This window comes from Phalacrocorax aristotelis, chromosome 2 (assembly GCF_949628215.1).
Source record: "Phalacrocorax aristotelis chromosome 2, bGulAri2.1, whole genome shotgun sequence".
NCBI lineage: Eukaryota > Metazoa > Chordata > Aves > Suliformes > Phalacrocoracidae > Phalacrocorax > Phalacrocorax aristotelis.
The window spans coordinates 128163356-128190933 of record NC_134277.1 but is presented as its reverse complement, the minus strand read 5'-3'; the positions used below and the strand labels follow the sequence as shown (position 1 = coordinate 128190933).

The window sequence follows — 27578 nt, the reverse complement described above, 5'->3', positions numbered from 1 at the left end:
GTCTGTAGTGCAAACCCATACCTTTTGCCTCCATTTTGTCCTTATGCTTGACCGAGTCACGCATGGTTCATTCAAATTTTCTCTCACTAAAGAGGATATATATGGTGCATTTGTACTCCTTAGTCTTCCACAGTTTCCACAAATGAAAATTCATGCTGGGAATCCACCCCACACAGAGCAAGGGGAACCCAATTTGCCTGTGATTTTCTGAACAGTTCCAGCTTCATAAATGTACTTAGCACACTGTTTCCAGCCTTTGTTTTGACCTTATTCATAGTTTCTAGTTTATGATCTTCTAATATTGCATTTCTCTCACACCTGGACACTCTGGAAATGACACTAAAATGTAGTGTATCACTAAAATCAACTCAGTTACAACCCTGCTATTGTTAACAGAGTTCACCATTATTTCCAGTGTAAACATTTTTGCTCTGTTAGAACCATGTTAGCAGTCCAGAGACTTGTTGCAGAGCTGGTGATTCAAAAGGCACCAGAAAATTGCCTACGAAATAATTAGGCATATATATATTTTTAATAATATATGCACGGTCCTCTACACATAAGCACACAAACAAGCAAAACTAAGGAAAAGTTGTTTATTTGGGTTTTTTTAAAGTGGTATTCAGTGTGGTTTTGAGTCATGAGAATCACGGTAACACTCTACACCTTCCAGCCTCTTCAAAAAGGATACACAGTCCTTTGATTTAAAAAAGTGGGGAAACATTGGACTACTTGTCACGGTGATGGGTTTAAAAAAAAGGCTAGGGAAGGTTTGGTCAGGGAGGATTTTAAGAGGAGAAGAGGAGAAGCCACTGTCATCACGTATCTCAAACCAGCACCTTACTAGTAAGTACAGACATTTCACCTGTGCTGAAATAGCTACTGGTCCTGCCCACAGAAGGAACAAAACTTCAGATAAGTCATCTCCATCTCTGTCAGCACAAGCACGACCTGGAGCCAACTGATCCCTGAAGATATTTTCACGGGTTTCTGCCACATTTAAAACATATTTTCTGAACATCTATCGGGCAAGAGTTAGCACAAATTTTGTATTTAGTGAAAGACAGTAGAGAGAATGGCCAAGTCAAAGGTTTATGGAAGGAAGAAAAGCTATCTGTTTTAGCATGTAGCTGTCATGAGTTTTTTTATGGGATATAAAAAAACCTAGTAAATCACATTCACATCAAAAAGAAACTACATCCAGCACTGACTGAAATACATCCCCTTCGTATTGCTGCAACCTCAGAGCCTGACCTTCCACATTACATTTAATAGGAGACAGAAAGAATGAGAACCACAAACAGGGGAGAATAATCTATGAAACCTCTTAAAAATAAATATTTGCAAGTCCTAAAGAAAACATTAAGAAATAAGAGGTGTATGAAAAATTGTTTATGGGCTCAAATGCACAAAAATTGTCTTTTTTCATATACTTATAAATTAATCCCTTTGCAGAAAGAAAAGGAAGACTAGGCGAGCATATATCACACAACATAGAATTCCAACGATTACTTATTTTTTATTTCCATCTATAAATTTGAAAATGCAGTTGCCAGCTTTTTTGGTGCCTACTGTAATTTTCCTGCAGACGCTAGAGTCTCCAGACAATTTATGATAAGATTGATACATTAAGTTTGAAGTGGTTTCACTATTTAGCCCTTGTGTCACATCCACAATTTGATTATCAATCCCTTTCAGGGAAAATACAGTTTTATACTAGAAAAAAAAGCCCTGATAAAATTGGTAAGGCACAATTATTCATAGCTTAAAGCCCAGTCTCAGATACTCTCATGCATCCATTTAACTTCAGCTACATGAATCTATTGAATTTTGTGCCTGTCAATCTACACAAAATAACAAATGCTAGTTTGTTTTTCAGTACAGGAATCTTTTCTTTATACATTTATTTCAAATGCCAAACCTACCCAGAATTAATAGCAGCCTATCCAGTGGCAGCTGAAATTCACGTCTGAACTTTGCATTCATTATTATCAAAGACGCTGCGGACAGGCTTGTGTTTAAGCATATGCCGATTGTTAAGGAATTACTGGAGAGAGTTGCAGTAACAGTCTAAATGTTGCACATGAATAATAAACAGATCAAAAAAAAAAAATCTTACAGGGGAAGACTTTTTATCCAAAAATATTGATTCAACAGTAATAAAACTACTCCACGAAAATCCATTAACTGTTAAAATCCTATCAGAAACAAAACAGGTGGGCTTTCTACAAGCCCAGACCCCCCAATTCCTCATGCTGTTGCTTTTCTGGATAGACTGAACAATTCCTTAAGGAACAGCTCCTTCCCAAGAGTCAACCACATGGGGAGGTAGGCGGCAGAAAGCAACAAAAAACTGTGTTTACACACAGACACACACACACAGAGTAATTTATTTAGCTTTGGTGACATTCTTCTAAAATACTTCTAAAGTACATTCTTCTAAAATATGTTCTGCATAAAACTCAAACAAACTGAATTTGACAGTGCTTTTCAATGCTTCTTGGCAATTTTTTTGCAGCTTTGTCTTCTTTCGTCTAGATGCTCTTCACCTGTACTCTATCTGTCATGATGCATTAAGGCTAAAGATTCATACCATAAGACAACAGAGGAAAGTATGTCACTTCACACATAGCAGAAGTCATCTAGACATCCACAGAGAAGACCGAAGGTACGTCAAGAGGTGTTGACTCTTAGGGAGGCACCGCAATAGAATTTCTAAATAAAGGTAATATCCTCTGCCAAAAAATTCTCACTGAAGGTATTCTCTTCCATTTATTAGTTCTAATTTTTTCAAGTAAAACAATACCATTATAGAGTAGAGGAATATGTAATATTTCACTCTGTATGGCAACAGCATCAAGGGTTTTATAGCTTGCATTAAAAATAAGAGTAAAAAGAAAAATATTGACAGATCTATTATCAGTAGTTACCAAAAATCCTGCTGCTTTTCTAGCTGTTAAAACCTCCGGATGAACAATGAGCTATCACTAATATGGAAGCTCTCCCAAAGGGAACACATTTCATTGACTGTTAGAAATAGGTGACCACTAGTGTAGTTTCTTCTTAAACCAATGTATTAATGGAGACACGCCACACGTCAACATATAAAGTTTGATCTTTATACCTTACCCTTGCCAGTACAGAACATACCATTATACCGAGTATCTTATACATTTGTGTAGTCCATAGACTCTGATCTACACAAGGTAGAAAATATTACAAATTTTATTATGGATGTGCCACAGTGTTCCAGCCCCATGGTGCCAGATGTTGTACAAACTGAGAGATTAAGATTTAAGTAGTAAATTGTCAGTTATCTGAAACTGGGTTCTTTGAACTCTACTGACTGAACAGACTGATCTAAATTACTGGGATATAAAATAGAGCACATGTACTCATTTATTGCTTGGACCACTTCTCTTCATGGTTGTTTTTTCACCAGCCAGGAAAGCAACAGGACAACATATGAACCTTTTATCCCAAAGAACCCGTAGTTCCAAGTGTATTTAACCTGGTGCTTGTGACAGTCGTTGAAACAGCATCACCGTTTGTTTTTTAAGTCACAGTGGGTGGATGCTGGGTGACATGCTGACCTTAAAGTCATTAACAAGATGCTGGTCTTTTTTATTTGTTTGTAAAGAACAGAGCACATCCTGAAAATAAAGAACTAATTATTATAATTAAAAATAAGCCCTTACTAGAAACATATTTTGAAGCTCCAGCGAGCTTTGAGCCTTTGAAGAACCCCAACCAGTAGGGCGGTTGATGCTATGCTCAATATGCAGGAAAAAACCCTAGAGCCCCCTGAAGATCGTCATGCTGCAGATACAACATGGGTTTCAAACTAAATAAACTGTGACTCAACTTCTTAAAAATTAGGATGAGGAGTTAGGGAAAAAAACACTTATGAAAATGTTAAGTCCAGTAGTGCCAAGATTCTCCCCTAGGAACTTACAGCAGCTATGTAAGTCTTATCATGTTTGCCCCCCATGTTACAATGGTATCTTATCAGCAATGTTCCTGGCCAAATTCCAACCAAGGAGAAGATCTCTCATGATAATTACTTCAGAACATACCTCTGTGAGGATTTACTTAGCAGATATTCACAAAGCCACCAAGAGACGACATTAATTATTAATTGTTTCAAAAATACTTATTTAGCAGCCTAAGGTAAAGATAGAGAAAATAAATGAATGATACTGAAGATTAATTGAAGTCTAAATTGTCACTCAAATATTTTTTTCCCCAAATATCTGGGCTTTTCCACCAGCAATATCCATGTTAACCACACCATTGTTGTAAAACCTCTTCCAGCTTCCTTAGATATCAAATTACTGGTGGACTACCGAGGCAGAGCTGCTAAAGAACTTCTTTCCTATAAAACCTATTTGTAATATCCAGTTCTGAATATCTGCAAGGATGGAGATACCACTGTCCCTCTAAACAGCCTGTTCCCCTCTCTCATTGTGCTTGAAGATAAATCAGCTCTTCTGGCCCCTACTTGGTATTCAGCACATCTCCGTTGGGATCCTACCAAGCAGATCCATGAGCAAGTCAAAATCTGCTGTACTAAAGGCTAGGATTATAATTCTACAAGTCTTGTTCTCTTCTCTCAGATTTTAAACTCTACAGTCTCATGGTAACTGCTGCAAAGTCTACCATCACATACTGTCACCTGAAATGGGCCCCCAGTCCTGCTGCTTTGGCAGGGTGTGTTGCTGTCCACCACACACTTCCTTACTGCCTCCCACATCTAAGCTTTGCTCCAGACTTTGATCACAAGCCTCAGGGAACATAGAATCATAGAATAGTTTGGGTTGGAAGGGACATTTAAAGGTCATCTAGTCCAACACCCCCTGCAGTGAGGAGGGACATCTTCAGCTAAATCAGGTTGCTCAAAGTCCTGTCCAACCTGACCTTGAATATTTCCAGGGACGGGGCATCTACCACATCTCTGGGCAACCTGCTGCAGTGTTTCACCACCCTCATTGTAAAAAACTTCTTTCTTCTGTCTAGCCTGAATCTACCCTCTTTTAGTTTAAAACCATTACCGCTTGTCCTATCGCTAAAGGCCCTAGTAAAAAGTTTGTCCCCATCTTTCTCATAGGCCCCCTTTAAGTACTGAAAGGCTGCAATAAGCCTTCTTCCTGGAGCCTTCTCTTCCCCAGGCTGAACAACCCCAACTCTCTCAGCCTGTCCTCACAGGAGAAGTGTTCCATCCTTTGAATAATTTTTGTGGCCCTCCTCTGGACTGACCCCGGCAGGTGCGTGTCCTTCCTGTGCTGAGGACCCCAGAGCTGGATGCAGCACCCCAGGTGGGGTCTCACCAGAGGTGAGTAGAGGGGCAGAATCCCTCGACCTGCTATCCACGCTTCTTTTGATGCGGCCCAGGATACGGTTGGCCTTCTGGGCAGCGAGTGCACATTGCTGGGCCATGTCCAGAGCATAAACTAAAGCTTCCCTTGCAAAGATGTTCTTGCTACACTTTCTCAGATAGATCACATCTCAGGATCCATCAGCAGATTGGTTCCTCCAAGAAGTTGTAAAAGCCAAAGTGATTTCTCTAGTAACGGCAGAGTTTTGACCAATGGGCATTGACAGAGGGATTAACTAGGCTAGCTGCAGGGTTTGTCTTGGTTCCACAGAGCAAATTATTTTACAGAATCGTTAATGACTTGGCTGCTAGAATAAAACATATAATTACTAAGTTCATGGATGACATGAAGGCAGGAACTATTGTATCACGTTAGAAGGCAAGATAGTATTTAAAATTATCTTGATGAAATGGGGACGTGGACTAAGATGAAGAATGAAATTCAGTACAGTAAGTAGGTATGAACACAGTGTGAACCAGTATATACATAAATACCAGACTGGAAAACAACAGGCTAGATAGCTGCTCTGAAGAAAAGGGCTGTAGTTTACAGTAGATAAATGAAATGAGTCATCAGCATCACACTTCTTCAAACAAACCCAAAAAAAGAGAAGTACCAACAAGAGTAAGAATTTTAAAATATATATAGTAACGCTTCCTCTATACTCAGTGAAAAGGCCTCAGCTGGAGGCCTGACTTCAGATTTAGGAACCATATTTCAAGAACAATGTGGACCAATCGGTAACAATCCAGCAGAGGGCAACGTGAAAAATCAGGAACAAGGAAGCATAACCAAAGAGGAATTTGAACTATTTGGTCTGAAGAAAACTGGAAGATGTTTGTAATAACAAAAACCATCAAAGGCTACTATAGAGAAGAAAGTGGCACACCAATAGGGAAAAGAAGTGGAAATAATTGTCTCAAATTGCAGCAAAAGAGATATATACCAGGACTGGACCTAACAGCAGTGTGAATGAGCAGCAAGGCCATGCCATACATCCAGACACTTCTAATGAGAGAAGGGATATTTGCCTTATCATTCCCAAGTAAATCTGTGTATGGGCAAGGCACTGGGACACATTTTCTATTGTAAGGAAACTTAAGCAGTAGAATGACAAGGTTTCCATAACTATATGTTTTTCATTAATCAGTTAGATGAAGATAGACTGATGCTGCCCTGAGGCCTCATTAGTGGCTTACTTGAGCATTGATTGTTCCTCTAACTTGATTTTTTAGAATCATTTAGGTTGGAAAAGACCTTTAAAATCATCAAGGCCAACCATAAACCTAACACTGCCAAGTCCACCACTAAACCATGTCCCTAAGTGCCACATCTACATGTCTTTTAAACATCTCCAGGGATGGTGACTCAACCACTTCCCTGGACAGCTTGGTCCAATGCTTGACAACACTTTCCGTGAAGAAATTTTCCCTAATACCCAGTCTAAACCTCCCCTGACTCAACTTGAGGCCATTTCCTCTTGTCCTATTGCTTGTTACTTGGGAGAAGAGGCCAACACCCACCTCGCTACAACCTCCTTTCAGGTAGTTGTAGAGAGCAAGGTCTCCCCTCAGCCTCCCCTTCTCCAGACTAAACAACCCCAGTTCCCTCAGCCACTCCTGATAAGACCTTCTCCCCAGACCCTTCCCCAGGTTCACTGCCCTTCTCTGGACACATTCCAGCAACTCAATGTCCCTCTTGTAGTGAGGGGTCCAAAACTGAACACTGTATTCAAGGAGTGCCCTCACCAGTACCGAGTACAGGGGCATGATCACTTCCCTACTCCTGCTGGACACACTACTCCTGATACAAGCCAGGGTGCTAGTGGCCTCCTTGACCACCTGGGCACACTGCTGGCTCCTGTTCAGGCGGCTGTTGACCAACACCCTCAGGTCCTTCTCCACCGGGCAGCTTTCCAGCCACTCCTCCCCAAGCCTGTAGCGTTGCATGGGGTTGTTGTGACCAAAGTACAGGACCCAGCACTTGGCCTTGTTAAACCTCACAGAACTGACCTTGGCCCATCAATCCAGCCTGTCCAGATCCCTCTGTAGGGCCTTCCTACCCTCGAGCAGATCAACACTCCCGCCCAACTTGGTGTCATCTTCAAACTTACTGAGGGTGCACTCAAACCCCTCCTCCAGGCCACTGATAATGATATTAAACAGAACTGGCCCCAATACTGGGCCCTGGGGAATCCCGCTTGTGACCAGTGGCCAACTAGCTTTAACTCCATTCACCACAACTCTTTGGGCCCAGCCGTTCAGCCAGTTTTTCACTCAGAGAAAAGTACGCCCATCCAAGCCATGATCAGCCAGCTTCTCCAGGAGAATGCTGTGGGAGACAGTATCAAAGGCTTTACTAAACTCTAGGTAGAGAATATCCACAGCCTTTGCCTCACCCACTAGGTGGGTCATCTTATCATAGAAGGAGATCAGGTCAGTCAAGCAGGACCTGCCTTTCATAAACCCATGCTGACTGGAATGATTCACTATGATTCAATATGAAAAATATGCACTCAGAAAATGGTTTTTGGTAGGCCAAGACATGGTAATCCTTGTACACCCAGTATATAGCAACAGAACATGTATATAGAAGAACACTATCATAAAATCCAAGACTGAGAAAACAGGTTTTTAAGTCGCCGCCAGACCTTCAGCAGAAATGGGCCTTTTATCAAGTCTGTGAGAAACTCTGAGCTCTCCAGACTAAAGACGTAGAAGCAGAGAAGCTGACTCCAGCAGACTTAACTTGTTTTATTTAGAATCTGAGCAACAAGAAGGGCCCTGGAATCAATATGTATATCAGAGCTCAGATGAGAGTAAGGCTGGAATGACACAGCAACGGAAACAAGACCCTCACATGCAAAAGCAGGCCTGTATTTTTTTCTCCTCCCGTTGCCCTCCCTCCCATCCTTTCATCTGTTTATTCTGCCATTATTAGAACCCTTAATAATTACTTTTTAAAGCAACATAATACATGCATAAAATAAATATATTTGACCTAATTCATAATTAACAAAAGGCCTTTCTGATTATCACTGTTCAAATGGCGTGCACAATTTTCTGCTTGCCATTGATGAGTCTCACTTTTCAAAACATACCATTTAATTCCCTATTTTAAAAGGAAAAAGGGTTGCCTCATAACTTTGCATGGAATAGGAGTAGCACAGACAGCTTTCACATTCAGATGTTAGAACTGATAGCAGCTGAATACGTTGCTCACTTTTGCGTAGGAAGGTACTACCCATTTTACATCACAAAGCCATGCCCTAACTGCCCTGTACTTCTACTAGCTCACATGAAAACTTCAACAGCACAGCTAACCGCTCTAGGACGGCAAAGCCCTTGACACGGACATGGTTGCATCAGTAGATAGGTCTTAGCACAGCTTATACTTTTAAAGAGGTGGTATACCACCCTGCAGAAAAAAAGAAAAAGATGGCATACTTCACACCGAGCCCAAAAGGCTCTTGTAATGAAGCTATGCCAGTACGGCTAAGAGTGCAGCCTGCAATTTAGACAAAACCTAAGCAATATATATCACTACAGTATCTGCATGTTCCAGCGTCTTTTATTTTATGATGTTCATATCCAATATAATGTTGCAAGCCCTTATGAGTTCTTCTTCACCCTGTGCACATTTCCTTTCAGGCCATTTCTGAAATCAGGGTCAGAAGCAGCCACAAGAGTTCATCTGCCTCAAGAGAGAATCATCTGTACAAATGATACATTTTTGATCAGAAACCCCTGTAACAGAACCTCTAATCCCTGAGAAATGTATTGTTTTCATGAAAAAGTAAAGATGGAAGGGTGTTTAACACATACAATATATCTACCTTGCAAGCAAAAATAATTCCTGAATAAGGCAGGACAGGAGATGTGCACTATCCAAACATGAATCATAGCCCTTTTTCCAGGAAATTAATGAGAATATTCCAGGAAATTCCAGTGAGAATATTCTCCTATTTTTAAAAAGAATAACCAAGCCAAAGCTTTCTTCACCTGCCTAAGTGGAAAAGTGCACCTGTATCTGAAAACGACCTTAAAGCTGTTCAGATTTTGCCCTTCTTCTTGATATTCCTATTGTCCCAGTTCTTACAACCCCTTGAGTTAAGAGTTGAAATGATGTGTATTTCAAAAACCTTGTCATACATTTTTAGAAAATGCCTATTTATTGTGGTTTCTCACTTTCTACCAATATTTTAGCACGATGCTGTGGAATGCGCTAGTTGCAGCCCTGAGCTGCAGGCTTGGCTTACAGCACTTTCTTTCTCCTGAAAGGTAAAGAACACATAAATAATGTGCCTCTCCTGACACCTCTGGAAAGGTCTTTAGACATTGGTTCCAGACACAAGTACGTTTCTACCCTGTCAAGTAAGAGTGCTAAATGTGAAGAATTCTGTTAATGCAACATTATGGTTGAGATTTTTAGTAAACTGCAGTCAGGGTAGCCTAAATTTTGCCTCTCGCAGCATTTCTAATAAAATGCATTTAAGTGTCTGAAAAGAAGAAAACACAGAAGGAAAACACAAAAAGCACTGCAGAAAACTATGCTCAGGGCTGAGTCCAAAACCTGAAATCAGCGAGATCTGTTCCACAGGTTTCCGATAGGTTTTAGGTCACACCCTTAGTTTTCTGAAGTGGGTAGTATTTTCTTCAATACTAATATGCAAAGCAAAACATTGAACTATGAGGAAATGGCATTTTTTCCTTCCCACCCCCCACAGGTTTCCATTTTAAATCCATGGTTTTGCTACAAAATCTTGACTCACAGAGTGCAAATTCTGGAAGTTTATCAAGAGGGACTGTTACAAACCCTGAGGCCTCTAAGACCTCTTTGACATGACGGGGAGGGATTGCAGGGTACAAAGAGAATAGGTAGAAATTATGAAAAGAACTGATAAATAGCTAAATCGTGCCTCTGTGGATGCCAGCAATACGTTAGGTGCTTATAAAGTTGTAACTGTCACATCCTGTGTAGTTTCTTCTTTTCCTCCCATAATAGAAAACATGTAATAAAGCCAAAATTACAATAGAAAGGCCAAAGTGGGGGCATCCATAATTACAGACTTGTACTCTTGGCAACCATTAGTGTTGCAGCTTGTCCCTAATCTTAGCTAATGATATTCAAACACACCTCACTCCCAACGGCACGTAAATCCTAATGGCACATAAAGACAAACCTCTTAAAAAATAGTGGGTAACTGAGTTACTCTGGTGTCAAGTCCATCCCATGCCTCTTGATCCTGTGTAACAGCCAAGCACCATAAATGGGTCTTGCCTGCCTTGAAATATGTGCAACGGTCATCTGCACAACAGACACACCTGTCCACAAGCAGAATCATTAAGCACAGCTGCTTCTCACACACACAAAGGGAAATGATGGTGAACGTATATGTTTCTGCTGGCCACACCTTCAACTCCCTTACCATCATCCCTCTGTGCTCTATTAAAGGAGACATAAAAACACACTGAGGTTACAGAACTATTCTGACTCTTCCCTGCAACAACAGACTTCTGCTGAAACCTGTGAGGGTCCTGCTACATTTAGGATCTTTACACTTCCCAAAATAGGACAAGGATGAAGGAGGAAGAGTGGGTAGAGACAAACTCCCTATTGAAGATAGTGGTATGAGAAACTACTAAAATACACATATTTCAAACCAGTGACACCATTATAATCTCAAAAGCTATTAAGCATTTTATTAAAATCCAAAGGTAAGAAATATTCTAAAATATACATTGTCAAAGCAATTTTTTTCAAATATGCAAATGACACCATCAAGTATTCAGATGTCATCTCTTAAAACTGATATTCAGCAAGTATAAATGACCATAACTCCATTGATGTTAATGGATTTACAGAGGCTAGAGAGCCAGAGAAAGTGAGTTTCGAATTATCTAATTAAAAAAAACCAAGTGATCACGACCACAGTCGTATCATCACCGCACATCTTGTTGCTCATAAACAGACAAGCGTTACTTGACCAAACTTTCCCAAGGAAATTCCCAAGGGAAAATCTATCTTTGTGCTACAAAAAAAAGTATGAATGTTTCAATCTCAAGGCCAACTTTTCTGAGAATTTGGCAGCACCAGACAAAAAAGGCTTGTAAAAGACAAATGGTGATCTTATGCTTGAGACATGAGCCTGGGAGTCATGAGCCTGGGTTTTTTCCCTGGCTTTGTCCCAACTTCCCTATGGCCTCAAGCAAGGTCTACTAGCAGCAATGGCAGTAAAAGGCTACAAATCCACTTTTGAGCATAGCTGTGGGAAACAGTTCATAGTTCCCAAAAGATTAAAAATAACCTGCAGAGAACACATGAAAAATAGATCAACTGAGCAGGTTGGTTTTATTGGTAAAATTCAATGTCTGTGTTAGGCTTATGCTTGGTAAGGTAAGAATGAAACTAGAAATAAACAGAGCAAACGGGGTGCACTTAAAATTAGGCCTACATCAGCTAAATAATAAGGGGAAGGTTTATGCCACCACCAGCTCCTATGTGGAGTTTTAGAAAACAGAAATCAAAATAGCAAGAGAGTTTCAGTGGAACTCTGGAAAGCATGATGTAATTTCCAGCCTTGTTCCAAGAATCTGCCCCTCTGCCAAGCTTCGGCCACAGCAGGACAAAGGCAAAACCACTCCAGGTAAACCTGCCCACCAGCAGCAGGATATTAATGCAGCACTCTTGAGATTGTGCTAGTGTACTTCTCTTCTGTCATAATATTCCTCTTCATTCCTACCTTGTACCTAATCCTAAAACCACATTACAACAGCATTATGGGTTAAGATGCCCATTCCATTCTGCTGCCCAGGAATAACCAACACAAGAGAGAAACCTGACTGGGATGAACAAATCAGGTTCTCATCAAAGCAATAAACTGGAATCCAACAAAGCAGCAACTGGGGGACCCAGCCTGCTCTCCCATGGTATCTCTCTGCGATAGCTGCTTCACATCCTGAGCATGTCAAAGAATATGTGTCCGCACATTTTGCTAACTCTCCTCTTTTTGTGCCAGTTTGCCTCAGACAGGGTAAGTAACTATTATTATAGTCACTGACCCAGCTCCCATTTCAGATGAATACCTTAATTATACCCCAGACCCCCACACAAAGGTTCTGTTACCTTCCCCCATGAGAAAAGAGTGAAACATGCAGTCCAAAAAGGAACCTAGGGTACACGTATACCATCTACATCTGTGAGCTGGTCAATGGGTGGCCATGTCCCCAGCCTACACTACAGAATCTGACCTTAGTTTTGACTTAGTCTGAGAAAACTCAGTGAGGTTTCTTTGCCCACAGGAAGTTTACAACAGGCTCAAAGAAACTAATCTGGTGTAACCATTCAGTTTTCATATACTTAGAATTTCTTTCTCTTTTTTTTCCTCCCTTATTATTTTTTTATTCCCTCCTCTGTATGCCATTCAATAACTTTCCAGTCTCTGATTTGGTTGGTTTTATCATCCTGATAGATGACCTAGCAGATGGAAGTCACTGGAGTCCAAACTTCGTTTAAGCCTGTTCAGCGACAACATCACCTCAACACCTTTGGCTCTCTGATAAGTAAATTCCTCGATCAGAATTAACATGAAATACCTCAGTGTCAGTAGCTGAGAAACTCAGATAACAACATCCCTTTAGAGAATAAGCATCTGTCTAACAGTATTAATCTTACTGAGGTGTGTGTATCTTTTCCAGAGTGGGTCTGACTGCTTTGCCTATACTCCAGCCTGTCCAGAAGCCTTGTGGATGCATGAGCACTGTACTGCCTGAGTTACAATATTCTCCACAGACTCATTAACAAGGGCACCGCACGATGCTAACTCCACGGCTCCCAGCCATAAACTGGCTTGCCTCTTGCCACTCAAAGCAGAATGAACACACAACTGTCTCCATCAACTTGTGTAAGTGAAACCAATGTTACGTCTATAACTTAGGAGTTCTTTGAATTCTGTATATGTGCCAAGAATAACTGGTTAAGACAACAGGAGAAAGCCTCACCTTGCCAAATAGCCAGTATTTCTAATGCAAAACTGTAATTGCATATAGATGTGCACCCAAATAGCACGAAGGAAATATGTTATAAAAACTGTATATGAGGCTTAAAGACATCATTATATAATAAAATGGTCTCAAAATCTGAGGTATCTTCTTGCTTACCCAGAAATCAGCACATATTAACTTTTGACATTTGAAAAGCCTTTGTTCCCAACTAATAAAACACGAGCAGAACAGACCTTGAAAGCATCTTAAAGTAATGGAAGATTTAATAAGAAAATGGATAATAAGACACTTTTAGTCTAGGAAAAAAATGTGAGCATATTAATAATAGATGACCAGCAATACTCAGCATGATGTAGGGATCCATGAAATGTTACAAAGCTAAGTCTCGTGCTAGTGAAATGCTGGCTGGTAACACTGACAAAGTCAGTATGTGTGAAAGAAATCTTCCCTTGAGGACGTCCGATGAGTATATTCTCAACCACACTTTTCATATTAGAAGAGGGTACTCGTTTTTTAAGACTTCCTAATGGTTCAGTGACTTCATCTAATGGCACCCTCTGATAGTGCCTGCACTTACCGAGCCCAGTCAGTGGCACAGCTGCTTCGGTTACAGCTCAGTCCCTCCGGGTAGTGATGCCTGAGTGGAAGGACAGAAGTGTCTGTAACTCCTGCTTTTCTCGGTGGGAGATGAGGTTACTCACTCCTGTAGAGGAGGTGCTCAAAGCTTAGCACAGTCAGACTGGTATGCCTCTGATAGTTTATGGTCTTTAAAGCCATGGAGATTACCCCTTAAACACCAGCGTAATTTATCACTTTGTTTTTAGAGGAAGTGAATTGAATGTGAATGGGCTGCCTTGGAAATTACTTTTCTGCCTAGATAGTTGGGATCCACTGTCAGATGCGGTTCTGTCATTCAGAGAAAAAGGTACATGCAAAAATGAAGGTTTGCCTCCCAAGAGATTAGGATTTCTTCTTCCTATTGCAGTGAATATGCTGTAATTTCTTAGCCAATTCCAGTTATCAAAAATTGAATTGAACAAATGGGTTGACAAAGGTAACATGCCAAGAAAACCATGAACTCACAGTTTTTTCAGTGCAAATTAAACAGTGCTTCTATCTATCAGCAGAGAGAAAACAAAACTCTTCCCTGACTCAAAATTGTCCCTTCTCTGTATGCAGATGGTCAGTTCCAGCATTTTGGGGACACTTGTTTATTTTCCTGTTCTCCAGAATAGCCTGAAGAGACTGACTCCTGTCTTCCCCAAGAGCCTGTGTCCAGAGGTGACAATGAGAGGGGGAATCCCCAGCTAAGCATGCAGTCAGTACAGGTGTAGATACTTGCAAGTCTCTTTCTGCAGGAGAGCTAATCATGTCAAGATCAATTAAAATCTATCAACACCTGAAAATAACCTTTCTAAACGAGAATGCATTGTTATGACATTCCTCCTCAAACATAAAGAGATTTTTGTCTTTGCAATGGATTTTAGCACCTCCAAACCACTTCGCAAAGAGTACATAATTAAAAAGAAATGTCTTCTCCAAATTAAGAGCCCACCCAAATACAGAGAACTTGCCTATCAAAATGTTAATATGCTCATAGTCACTTGTGGCCAACATAAAAAAGCAATTATGGTAACGTACATAGAAACATGAAGAAGCACCAAGTAGAAAAACAGCCTGAACTAGGACTCCAGAGACTTTGCATAGGGCCTAAAGCAAAACATTTGCATGCTTTCTTTTCTGACTCGATTACCTGTTTTGTTTTGTAAGCCCTTGAGGCAAGGTGTATCTCAGATACACATCCTAGTCCAGAGCCAACCTCAGCTGCAACGTGCTTCAAAGGATCTTTAAAAGTGCAAACCCAGCACCAGATTTGGGGCACTAATTACTTCAGCTCCTCAACAGATGAATAAGCAGAGTGAAACCCCAGCAGAATTGGAGCACTCCTGCATGTCTGGCATGTGCAGTAACTACAGTTCAGCCTAGAAATCTCACAGAAAACTCAGAGATTCACACAGCTAGAATTTCACTGGTCAGATAGGCCAAGGGAACCAAACACATACAAAAGCTAAATTACAAATAATTAAATTATTACCTGTACAAGGAAAAGGCCAGAATCTCTGTTGCTCAGTGAGATCTTGGATTATCCTTTACACTCTTCACCACAAGGCTCTGCAGAAACAGTTCTCAGCTTTCAGTGCAAATAACGTACCACATACTGGATGAAGGCTGAAACCTGGAACCTTCTATGGATACAAAAACGCAGCAAAACTATTTGACATCAGTTTCTCCCATGCTCTTTCTAGATGATCCAGTCTTGTTAAATGTGACCAAAAGATGCTTCAGGCACCCCACAGTACTTGCTGTGCAAGGCAGCACACCACATCTCAGCTGCACAGGCTACCTTCTGAGTCATCAGTACATTCAACTGATTATAGTTGTACAGATTAACAGACGTAACTGGTTACAATTACAATCTAAACATACTTATCTTCATGATCTCTACTTGACTCATGAAAAAATACGTATTAGAGAAATGAAGGGCTTCATCACTTAATCCAATTTAAATAAACCTTGGCACTTTGTGGTTACTTCTGGCACAACTCAGTCAGCTTTGGCTTTCATCAAACCACTATGATTAAATTATACATTAGTAATACAACTTAAAGCCATTCATGGCATCTAATATACTTCAATATACTTACATTCATTTGTGACATTTGAATGAATTTCAGATTTAGGCTACTGTCATTCATACATCTAATTTGTCACTGTAAATTCAGACTTGGAAGCACTTTTTCCATTCCATTCCAACACTCCTGTTGCAAGTCCTCTGACAGCAGCATTACAGTTAGTCACACTACTAGTTCATTTTTCAGCTATCACTCATTCACATTGCCTTCTTTTCTGAACTCACCAGACCTTTTTATAATGCTCTACAACCAATGTGACATGAAGAACCACAAGTAACTGTTACTAAAGACTAAAAGAAATCTTACTCATGTTGTATAGATGCAAATCAATCAGATAACCCTGTACTTGATTTTCCTACAAGTGAAGAGAAATGGACCACAGTACCGTAATTGCATTTCTGCATGCCTTTGCTTTTTCTTAATAATGCTGGAAGAGAAGTTAGAGACATATACATGTAGATCCTTAAGACTGGAGATTCATCCTTGTTTCTGAAAGTGCTCTACTAAGCAGCATTAATTACTGTTTTAAACAAGGAATTCTATCCGTCATTTGTAACTGCAAACACATTTCTTCCAGTTCTCTATAACGATGCAGTATTTTTAGCCACAGGTTATGGGAGAACTCAACCACAGCAGTGAAGAATATTTTCAGGATGGGGAAAACATTAAACCCAATGTTCACTGAGCCCATTTACACCCACAAGTAAATTTTAACAGTCTTGACTGGTTTGGGGTTGAGGGGAACAGAGTCTGAATCCTCCTTTGATAAAACAGATGAGGATCAGAACTTGGAACTTGTTCTGAAATAGCTGGGAGGAGAGTTGGGAACAAATCATCTGGCTCAAGAAAAATGAGGAATGGAAGAGTGGAAATAGGGTATCATTTCACAGCTAGGCACTCGAGCAAAGAGTTTCCTGTTGATGAGGACAGAAACAGTTTATCAGAAGAAGGATGAGGCTGAGCACCAATCTGCAACTTTCACCAACATAAGAATTAACTGGAAACAGTGGGAATTGGCAAAAATATCTTCCAAATCTGGGCATATTTAACACTTCCTGAATGCATGTGTTGGTGGGTACACTAGAACAGGCATCTTACAAATGTACAGCTGGCTGACTATATACTGATTAAAGAATCTTCAGTAGCTCAGGGGATCTCCATGAGACAACCGTCTCTCTTCAGTCTTCCGAGTAGCTCCATCTGCGTTAGAGGGCAGAGAGGCTTTTGAGGTTTCTGTGATGTAAATTATTCAATCTGTAGGAGCTGCAAGGTTTCTGTTCCAGTTAAAATCTAAACACACTTACCTTGATGTCTACTTAATTCATGAAAAAAATACATATTAGAGAAATGAAACACTGCTCATTTTCCAGTAGAAAGACACAGCAAGCTTTTAGCAGGAAAAAATAAATAGCTCACAAGCAGAGGTAGATCTTTATATTTTTGTGATGTTATTCCTGCATTATCATGCACTACAGTTTCCAGCTTTAGAATTCTTCATCTTTATATTCTTTGGCCGTGGAGACTAAACTTCTGAAAGGATTTTCCTCTATGCACTCCATTTTAACAGAATCCCATTTCCAAAATGCATTTAGACATATTATGAGCTCTTTTCAATCCATCTAAAAATCTGCCTTTAATTGTTTGGGTTTTTTTTTTTTTCTTTTGTAGGGATGCACAAGGCTGATGAGGATTTGCGTGGCTACTCATTTCCACTGTGACTTGTGCTGAGCTTCAGCTGCACACTTATAAGCTCCAGGAACACTTTGCTCACTTGAGGTTCCGGGAACTGCCACGAGAGCAGTGAAGCCACAGCATTCCCAGCGCAGCACAGAGTATTCAAGGCTCAACCAAAGGCAAAAACTAAAGTTGGATGAGAAAGACTGCCATTCATTTCAATCTCCCCAGAAAATGCCACCGTAATATGGTTTTGCTTCCTCGGCTCCTTTTATTCAAAATGTTTGACACTAACACAGTAACTTCACAATAGAATAGTGAGAAAGTAGCTTATCAGCAGCAGCAGCATGTCAGAAAAGATAATTTTTTTTCCTTAAGATCTTTGTTTCAATGAAACCTTGGACAGGAATTCCTCCCACACACAGCGCCAACTTTCACCTGTCTGCTGAAGAGAGCTTCCATGTCCCACTTTCTTTACAACTGATCTAAACGCGCCTTTCTACACATTTCATCCCATGCTCCCACAATCTCCTGCACTATAAAAGCATTTCAGGATCTTTCTGCTCATGGTTCATTGCCTAATTATTATTCTTGCTTTGCTTTATCTGTAGCTTCTTTGGTGTGTGTCAAAACCCTCTTTAGGGAAGTTCCACTTGGCTCCCTGTCAAACACATGCTCTTTAAATATATATATTTACACTTACTTTCAGCCAAAACTTCTGTACTGATGAAATTAAAAAAAAAAACCTTTTCTCTCAACTCTCTTTGGAGAGATCTGTGGAAGAACCAACTGTGATTATTCAAGAGAGTCACTCTCAACATAAACAATTGTTTTACAATTATCTTCCTTTTGCATTTCATAAAATTTTCAATTTTACTACTTCGTGGTGTTAATTTCTGTAAGGGATATTTGTCTGGCAGAAACCACTTGTTGTATTAAGCAGAAAATTTTTCTTTTTCCTTTCTTTTTACTGTAATGCTGGCATTCACTAGGTGGAAGGGGTTCACTGCTGCTTTTGCTTGAACCTACCTTTATAAAGAGCCTATATGTAAAAGAATGACTTTCAGCAAGTTTAATGAGAGCTAGAGGGCATTCAGCAACTCGTAAGAACAAGTCCCACATCACTACAGCATTAAAAAATCCATCTGAGCTGAGATTACGTGCATGGTACGGGTGTGTCTGAAGAAAGACAAGGTGATAAGGAAGTATAGTAAAAAATAAAAAGACTAAAATAAAATCTTTTACTACCTCCTTATTACCAGGGTTTTAAGCCCTCTGTATGTTCCTGAGATCAGAGAACAGTGATGAAATCCAGCTTACCACCGTCTTTTACAGACCTACCAAAGGCACAGATCCATAGCAAGATTACAAAGATTTCACTGGTCACACATGGAATTTAAAAAAAAAAAGCCCATGACATACTAAAAGCTGTCATAGTGCTGCTGGCACTGGCCTGTCAGGGAACTGCAGGTCTCGCTGAGTGTAGCAGCGTATGATCTGAAACCTGCTGGCACACCCTTTAGGAAGGTAAGCATTAACTGCTTTTGGTAGATGAGCAGAAAACTGTTTCATCTTAGACAACTCTGTGCTGCTTCAAGATTCAAAATGAGACATTTTCCATTTGCTATCACCCAAATTCTATTTTCAAGGCAAAACGTACTAAATAAAAAGAAGTAAGAAATTTTATTCTTTCGGATCAATGAAAAAGATTAAATTTACACAAAATCAATGCAATTAACATTATTGTTCATTTTGATTTAATGTGATTCATAAAGCTTACAGATGCCTCCCTATGCTGACATCCCTAGCAAAGATACCGTGTCCAGTATGAGCAAAAGCAGTGCAAACTTCATTGCGCTGTCCTGGTAGCACCCCTGAAAAGATGGCCTGAAGAAGACATCAGCAAAACGATCCCTTTGGTCTTCACAGTACCATGGCCACCAACCTTGACCCTCCTAGTATAACATAAAAGGTGGAAATTAGGGCTAATATGGATATGATATTTTTATATTGACGCTATATCAAGGCCACTAACATTTCATATAAACCATAACGACACTTGCCCTCATCTAACTGGCAGTGAATTTCAAAGTGTGACCTAGAGGTGAAAAACTCTGTATCATATTACCAGTCTCTTGAACCACGCAGTCACTTATTACTGCTCCTTTATATTACCCACCTAGAACCAAAAATGTGCAGTTCACTTCCCAATACAGACAGAAATAACAAGCTCTTTGCCCCAGAATGGCTGCTTAGCAATTAAATACAGGACTGAATGGATAAAAAACATTTTGCTTCAATACTAATAAGTTCAAAAGATCTGACATACTACACTGTATCACAGAATTATTATTTGTGAAATAATAAATGACAAGGCCATCACAGGGACGTCTCATTTGATTTAACACTGAAGTCTGATACCAAGAGATACAACTGAATACCAGGATTGTTATTGCCATATCAAGCCTATTCCCACAATATTATGCCCACAATAAATTAAGAAACTAATTACTTGAAAACAACTCAAATTACTGTGTATTTGATATACCCTCCTAATAAAAATTGAAGGCCCTTATTCCCTATGCGCTGGTAAAATCGCATAATCCTGGGACAACCTATGTTGAAAGGAATGTCTGATGGTCATCTGGTAAAACCTTTACTCGCAGCAGGGCCAAATCCAACATCAGACACACTGCACTTAGATCGTTTTTTTCAGAGCTACTTTCAGCTGGGTTTTTAATTCATACAAGGATGGAGTTTTCACAACTTCTCTGGAAAACACAATCCGATGTATGACTGCTCTCACTGTGAATTTTTGTTTCCTAATATTTAAATAGAATTTCCTCCTTGTTGCATCCTGGGTCCACTGCCTCTCCTCTTTTCACTGAGCATGTCCAAGAACACACCATCTTACCAATATTGTACTGAATGTGTGAATTGATTCTGGTCTTATTCAAATGAAGTACAAAACCTCCACTCACTTCTCTTGTGAGCAATGTCAGGGCCAATGATCTGTATGACTGGTTTGATTCTCTCTTTGCTCACCTCATCAATTAAATTCATTTATGCATCTAAGATACACACAGATTGAAAACATGATGTAAGATTACCTAGTCTTACAAGTTTTTATTTCAGATCCAAACCTCACAAAATCAGCAAGATTTAAACATCACCTGATCAACCAAGCAGGCAATCCCATATGATTTCCCATTATATTTCCCATATAAACCTACTGTGTGTTCAAGGTCTACAAGTCCTACCAAAATTCCATTTGCATCCAACAATACTACCATTCTGAATGTTAATTATTTCTAAAAATGCACTCTTTGTTTCCTAGTCCCAAGAATTGTGTCTCGGCAGAATGTAGCAGATCTTGAAATAGCAGCAGATCAGCAGCATATTCCAACGTTCTTGAAGTAATTGTTTCCAAAACTTTCTGATCCTATAGACAGGAAGGATAGCTATACATTTTCCAATTTTCAGTGAACCTATTGCCATTTTTATCATAGAAATCTTAACTGTTTCACTTCATCACTGTAAAAATATTCATTAAACGTTTATAAGACAATTGACCATCAGTCACAGAGCAGCAAGAAATTGTAGAAAAATAGCCTGCTGTGGTGAATGGAGCCTAAAACTAAGCAAGAGCTGCATGGATTCTTTAAGAAATTCACCCATTTCAGAGATTTCAGACAGCTCGAAAAATTCAGGGTTCCTCAATTTCTGAATTGCCAACTTGGGATCACTGAACTGAAAGAAGTATTACATGCAGCTTTGGCAGGAGGGGATTTCACTACTGAGGCTGAATTTCTGGTACATGGAGTGGTTAAACACGACAGTGCTGATGCACTGGGAACGTGTGTTTTACTAACAGGTGTCTCCCAGCGATTTTGTAAAATAAAGCAAAAATTGAAAGCGAAAAGTGAAAAACACTATTGCTAGCTGTTAATCTTTTGTCCCTGATGAGAGAGATCCTAAAAATTGTATAGTCTCATACATTTTTTGGATTGCAAAGACTTAACTCAAGTAGTTCTACTGGATGCAGTGTATTACTTCCAGTCTTAACGTTAAATGCAATTATACACCTGTACCACAAGCATTACCAGCCTCTTAGGCACAGCCACCAGCAACAGTTACACATTTTGGGGATGTCGTTTGAGTTATCGGAGCAAAACACCACTCCCGCCCCAGCTGCCTTAACAGAAAGGGCAACATCCTGCAACCAGCGCATTGTTCAGGGCTAAAATCCCAAGCTCCTCCACCCCTGCCAGTACAATAGGCACTCCCTCATACTTCCTCCTCCTTTATTGGTGAACAGATGCTTCATCTCCAGATCAATGGGCCAGTGATTCTTTTACCAACATAAAAAGATGCAGCAATTTACCAGTTCAAAGATTTTACTTTCTCAAATTTATCAAATCCCTCGAATCCCTCAGCTGTTAACTGAATAACTGTTATCTGTCAGTTCTAACATACAAGCACCGAGAACCAAAATTGTAAGTTAGAGTTTCCAGATTTATAAAGCATTTTAAAACGCAATTAAAATCTATGCATGGTATATATCACTTCCCCATGTAACTGCTGAAATTCCACTATGTACAGTAACAAATGCTGAAATGTTATTGTTCAGTCTAATGGTTACGGTCTCATCTCCAAGCATAAGGATTTACATATATCAGTATAATTAATGTTAATGTCAATCACAAACATAAATCTTCTGAATATTGATAGGAATTAGTCTGTTAAAATGACCAACTGCAGTCCCCAAACAATCGCCAGTCAAAATAGTGATACGCAGAAGCTGTATTTCCACTGGAATCGTTTTCCAGCATGGTCTGCTGACACTCTAAATTACGTGGAAAGTAACAGGTTAAATAGGGAACAGCCTATTTTACACTAACTATATAGGATAAAACATACACTTCTAAATCAAGACCTATACAATGAACACAGTGCAGCAAAGTCCAAGGATGAACACAGGAAATGAGACTGTCAAAGCAACGAGGAGGGCTTAGCCACGTGCTTTCCATTCATCTTCCCTGCACCACTTTGAAAATCTCATTCACAATCCCCGTTATTTAGAGTTCTTTGTGTTTGTGTATCTGTGTACTTCTAGGTACCAAAAACTTCCACTTACTGTAAATGTTGAAATGAAATTATCCTGCCATGGTAGTTTCTCAGAAATACATTTTCAAAGCAGCATGAAGGTTTTCACTGTGTGACACATATTAACACCAATTGGATTCACACAGCTAAATCTCTCTGCAATTTGTTGTCGATTTACCCCATCCAGAATTTAATATTTTTTGAATTTGTTTTATTTTCCAAACATTTTCACATTGCGGTGTTTTATGGCATGGGGGCTACACCAGCACCGGCACCATTTCTGGCAGCTGCTTTAATTTTCTAGTACAGACAAGGCCAACATCTGAGACTTCTAGTGGCACCAGTAAGAATTACGGCTGTAATCCAAAGGATTTATATATCCTTATGATATATTTTCCTGATGTATACGTAGCTCCTAATAGTCTTAATGACAGATTTATGCACAAAAAGATACACATGCGCTTCTGAGTTCTTAGCTTAACAACTTCGGAAATGGCATACGACAACGCCTCAGTCAGGAAGAGCAAAACAGTGAAAGATCACAGGGGAGGGGGGCATCATATTGTTCTCCTTACGCAAAATTCCCTTGGATTTCAGAAGCAGAATCCACCTGCAGAGGTTCAAGGAAACCACGCAGCTAACAGTTCTTCCTGACCTGGTGCCACCTAGCCCCATCATTGCAGGGCTTATTTCCAGAATCCTGTATTACACATAATGATACAGATTCTTGTTTAAGAATGAGGTTATCATTAAACAACAGGAGACTAGCCACAGACTGTCCTTGGGATTACTGAATTCAACATGAAAATGTGTTTATTATAAAACATAAAAGCTGTCAGTCAGAAATAAACATTTTCATAGACCAAAACATAACTGAAAACTAGTATTATTATTGTCATTACTAAGTCAAAATCCTCCAACTGACAAACAGCACCGAAAATTACAAACAAATCTTCTCAAAGTTAATACACCTAATTTATTATCATTAGAGAAAGAGTATTTTATTGACTGTCATGCAATAACCTGTTCTCTTCACCTTGTAATTCTTCATTCCAGCAACACAGACACATGCAGCCTAGGCAAGAGTTAGAGAAGACGACAGATTTAAAGAACTAAGAAACTGTGCTTTGAGACTGCTGAACACTCATCTTTCTTTAAAACTATACCAAATTTTTGGTATGAACATGTTTGCAGGAGTTTGGCTTTTTTTACTTCACATCATCTTATACCAAAGAGAATCTACGTAGTGCATGTATGCTACAAAAGGTGTTGCCAACCGTGTTTTATAAGAAATTTCTTTCTCAGGTGATATCCAAAGGTTAATATTAAGGTCAAGCCTGAACTGTTCCCAGGCCCTTTTCTAACGTGACCAGAATATGACTAAGGTGACCAATTTCATTTTTTAAAATACGTGCCCATCTGTCTCACTTTCTAAAGTTTTTCCTTAAGTCCTGCAAATCATCTGTACTTCTGAAATGCTACAAATTAGCACTACAAGCACTTTGGGTTTCGTAATGTTTAATCTAAACGTCGTCCACAGTCAGTAATATCTCTTTCATCCCTCCATAAAAGGATGCAAGGTAAAATAAATCTCCCTTAATGACAGTAATGTCCGGCGATGCAGTTTTGTTCTGCATGCTTTACACTCACGACCTCTGAGATGTTAGAGGAAGATCTAAAACCGCCTGCGGCGACAACTTCTACAGACATAAACTGAATACCACCACCACTGAGATCATGGAAAGTACCTGAGTTTTAAGGTCATGTATACTGGATTACTACTTTTATTTTTAAATGAAAATAAATTAAAATGAAAGCATTTCGCCATACAGACATTTATCAGTGCCTGAAAGATGTGGATGTGACAGTGGAACATTATTATAAAACAGGTAAGTACAGTAGAAAAAAAACTAGGCATTAAAGTAATTTTTGAAAGTTGTTATACCATTGGATAGGTCTTTTTAAAAATACAAATCTTCTTCTAGAAGATTTTATATGCATTTCTCCGCAGATTATAGTGGCTATTCACACTTTACTTCAATTTTTAGAGCCTCTGAGCAATTCTACAGAATAGTAAATACAGTTATTATAACCTTCCTAACTGGGAGAGAGATATAGTTGAAGAAAAAGGGTTTGTTTCCCTTCCCACATGCACTGAAGTAAATCAGGAGTGATTCTGCTGCAGCTGACAGGACAGTATCTGCAAAACTGATGCAAAACAAGAAGAAAAAAGGCCAGAAATGTATACAAAAAAAGCTTTCCTCACACTAGAAGTACTAATAGCACGTCTTCTCTGCTTTTTGGCAATGTTGTGCCTCTGAAGTACTTACACCCCACTTAGCTCCATCACACGAAAGCACATCTGAATATGGTCCAGACTCACGCTGGAAACAATGGGGGTACACCAGTTTACACAAGCTGAGAATCTGGCATAAAGCCTTGAAAATTAGTGAGGATCTTCAAATGAAGTAATTTTATGTATTGCATTTAAGTGTATTACCCCTGAAACAGAAGCGATTTCAAAGTGCTGTAACAGCAAACTAGAAAAATGAGGAAAAGATCAGGGGAAAAAAAACCCAACAGTAAATGCATCCCACTTTTCTTCTTTAGAGACACACACAGGAGGAACAGCAGTCATCTTAAGAAAGATCATGTGGCAAAATGATGCCTCTGAGTCACCAGAAAAAAAAGAAAAATCTTTTAAAATGCTCTTCGGACCAGGGACTACTGTTAAAGGAAGAGCATTATTTTATCATCCGGCTAATGAGCCAGAGGAAGGATTATTATTGTTTGGCGGTGTTTTGTCTCGACAACTCTTGTTCTCTGGAACAAATACGCCAACTTCAGTAAACAAAGAGCAGAAGATGCACCGTCCTGTCGCCTCAATTGCACACCGAGGAATCTCTAATCAGACGGAAGGAATCCCCAGAAAAGTCACAGGACAGGGCCGGCACATTCCGCTTTTACAAAGGTAAAAGAGAAGACAAGAAAGAGGCGGCGATGGCGGTGCTCTCCCCGCACCCCTCCCCGCCGCGCTGACAGGGGAGGTGGGCGGCCGGCGGCGGCAGCGCCCCACACTGCCCGGCCCGGGCCCCGCCGCCGCCGCCCCCCGGGCACCGGCCCCCGGCCCAGCGGGGCACCGTCCTCCTCCTCTCCCTCCTCCTCCGCGCCTACTTTGAGCGGCCGGGGGGTGGGAAGCCCGGCCTGCCCAGCGGGGAGGGAAGCTGCCGGGGCGGGGGCGCCTCCCTCCCCGCAGGCAGGAGCCCTGACAGCCGCCCGGGCTGAGCCCCCGCCCCGGCCCGCCACCTTCCCCCTCCTCAGCCACGGGGGCCGCTCCCGCCCCACGCCGCGTCCTCCTCGCGTCGCACCGCAAAACTTACGGGCCGGGGGTCGGGGGCGAGGAGCGGGGGCGGGCGGGCCGTCGGGGCGGCGGGAGCGGGGCCGGCCGCCGGCGCTCGCACACGGCGCGGACAGCTCCGCAGCGGGCTCCGCGCCCCCGGCGGCCGCGACCGGGGAGCGGGGGCAGAGCTCCCGTCCCTTCCCGCTCCCGTCCCTTCCCGCCGCCCCGCGAAGCCGAAGCGTGCCCCGGGGCGGCCGCGGCCGGGCACTCACCAGCTGCAGCGAGCAGAGGAAGATCAGCGTGCAGCGCCCCGTGCAGCAGCCCATGGTGGCGGCTGGCCGCGCCGCGCCGCCGCTTCTCCTCCGCTTCCCTCCCGCGCTGAGGCGGCCCCGGAGGCGAAGCGGGGGGCTCACCGCATCCGGACGGAGCGGCCGGGCGTGCGCGCGTCCCCCGCCTTTCGCTGCTCCCCCTCCTTTGCTGAGGGGGTTTCTCCCCGGCGGCGGGAAGGAGCGGCCGGAGGGTCAGCGCGGAGCCGGCGGCGGGGGCTCTGCCCGGCGCGGCGCGGGTCTGGCTCTGGGGAAGGGGCAATGGACGGGGGTGGGCGTGTGCGGAGCGGGGCGGGGGTGGGCAGAGGGAAGGCGTGCGGGTAGGCGGAGGGCCGGCGGGTGTGGGTGGCGGGGTGCCGCGGGTGGGCGTGCTAGGGAGGGCGGGGGGCTGTGGTGGGCGTGAAGGGGAGAGGAGCGAGGGCGGTGGCGGCCGGCTCTCGTCAGGGCGCTGTGCCGGGCGAAGGGGCGCGGAGGGTCCTTGGGCGGGCGGTTTGCGGGGATTCGCGGGGCTCCGGGGGCAGGCGGTGCTTGGGGCGGGGGGTGGCGGCGGCCGAGGCAGCCCGCCGCGGGCCGCTTGTTGCGAGCGGCCGGGGAAAGTTCAAGGGACTTGAGGGGCGGGGAGCGGCGGGGCGGGGCGGAGCGGGGCCGGCCCCGGAGCAGCCCCGGCCCCGGCGCAGCCCGCCCGTGCGGCGGCCGGGGAAGCCGGGGGGCGGAGGGAGGGTCCCGGGGCGGGCGGGGGAGGCTGCCGGGCCGCTGCTCCGCGGGGAGTCCCGCAGGGTGAGGCTGGGCGCCCGCCCACGGAGAGGTGGCGGGAGGTACCTCAGGGAGCCCGCTTCCCTCCCGCGCCCCGGGAGCGCTCCGCCGCGGGCGGTGCGGGGCCCCGGTGCCCGAGGCTGGCCCTCGGGTGGTTTCGTCCCCTGCCCGGCAGCGCCATTGTGGCAGGAGGGCCCGCCGGCGGCCGCCCTCCCTCCCGGTGTGAGCCGGAGCGGGCTCGGCCCCGGCGCACATCGCTCTTGGCACAGGTAAACGGAGAGTTGCAGAGAATTCCTGCCTGCAAGGAG

General features: G+C 42.2%; 1 protein-coding gene across 1 annotated transcript in view; it reads right to left on the bottom strand.

Annotated features, from left to right (window-relative positions):
- Positions 1 to 27108, bottom strand: part of NKAIN3 (sodium/potassium transporting ATPase interacting 3) — a 383503-nt gene extending 356395 nt beyond the window's left edge. The window contains exon 1 of the mRNA XM_075085109.1: positions 26464 to 27108. Coding sequence (XP_074941210.1) covers positions 26464 to 26517 — 54 coding nt within the window. The 5' untranslated portion in view covers positions 26518 to 27108. The remainder of the gene's footprint in view (positions 1 to 26463) is intronic.
- Positions 27109 to 27578: the final 470 nt, after the last annotated feature.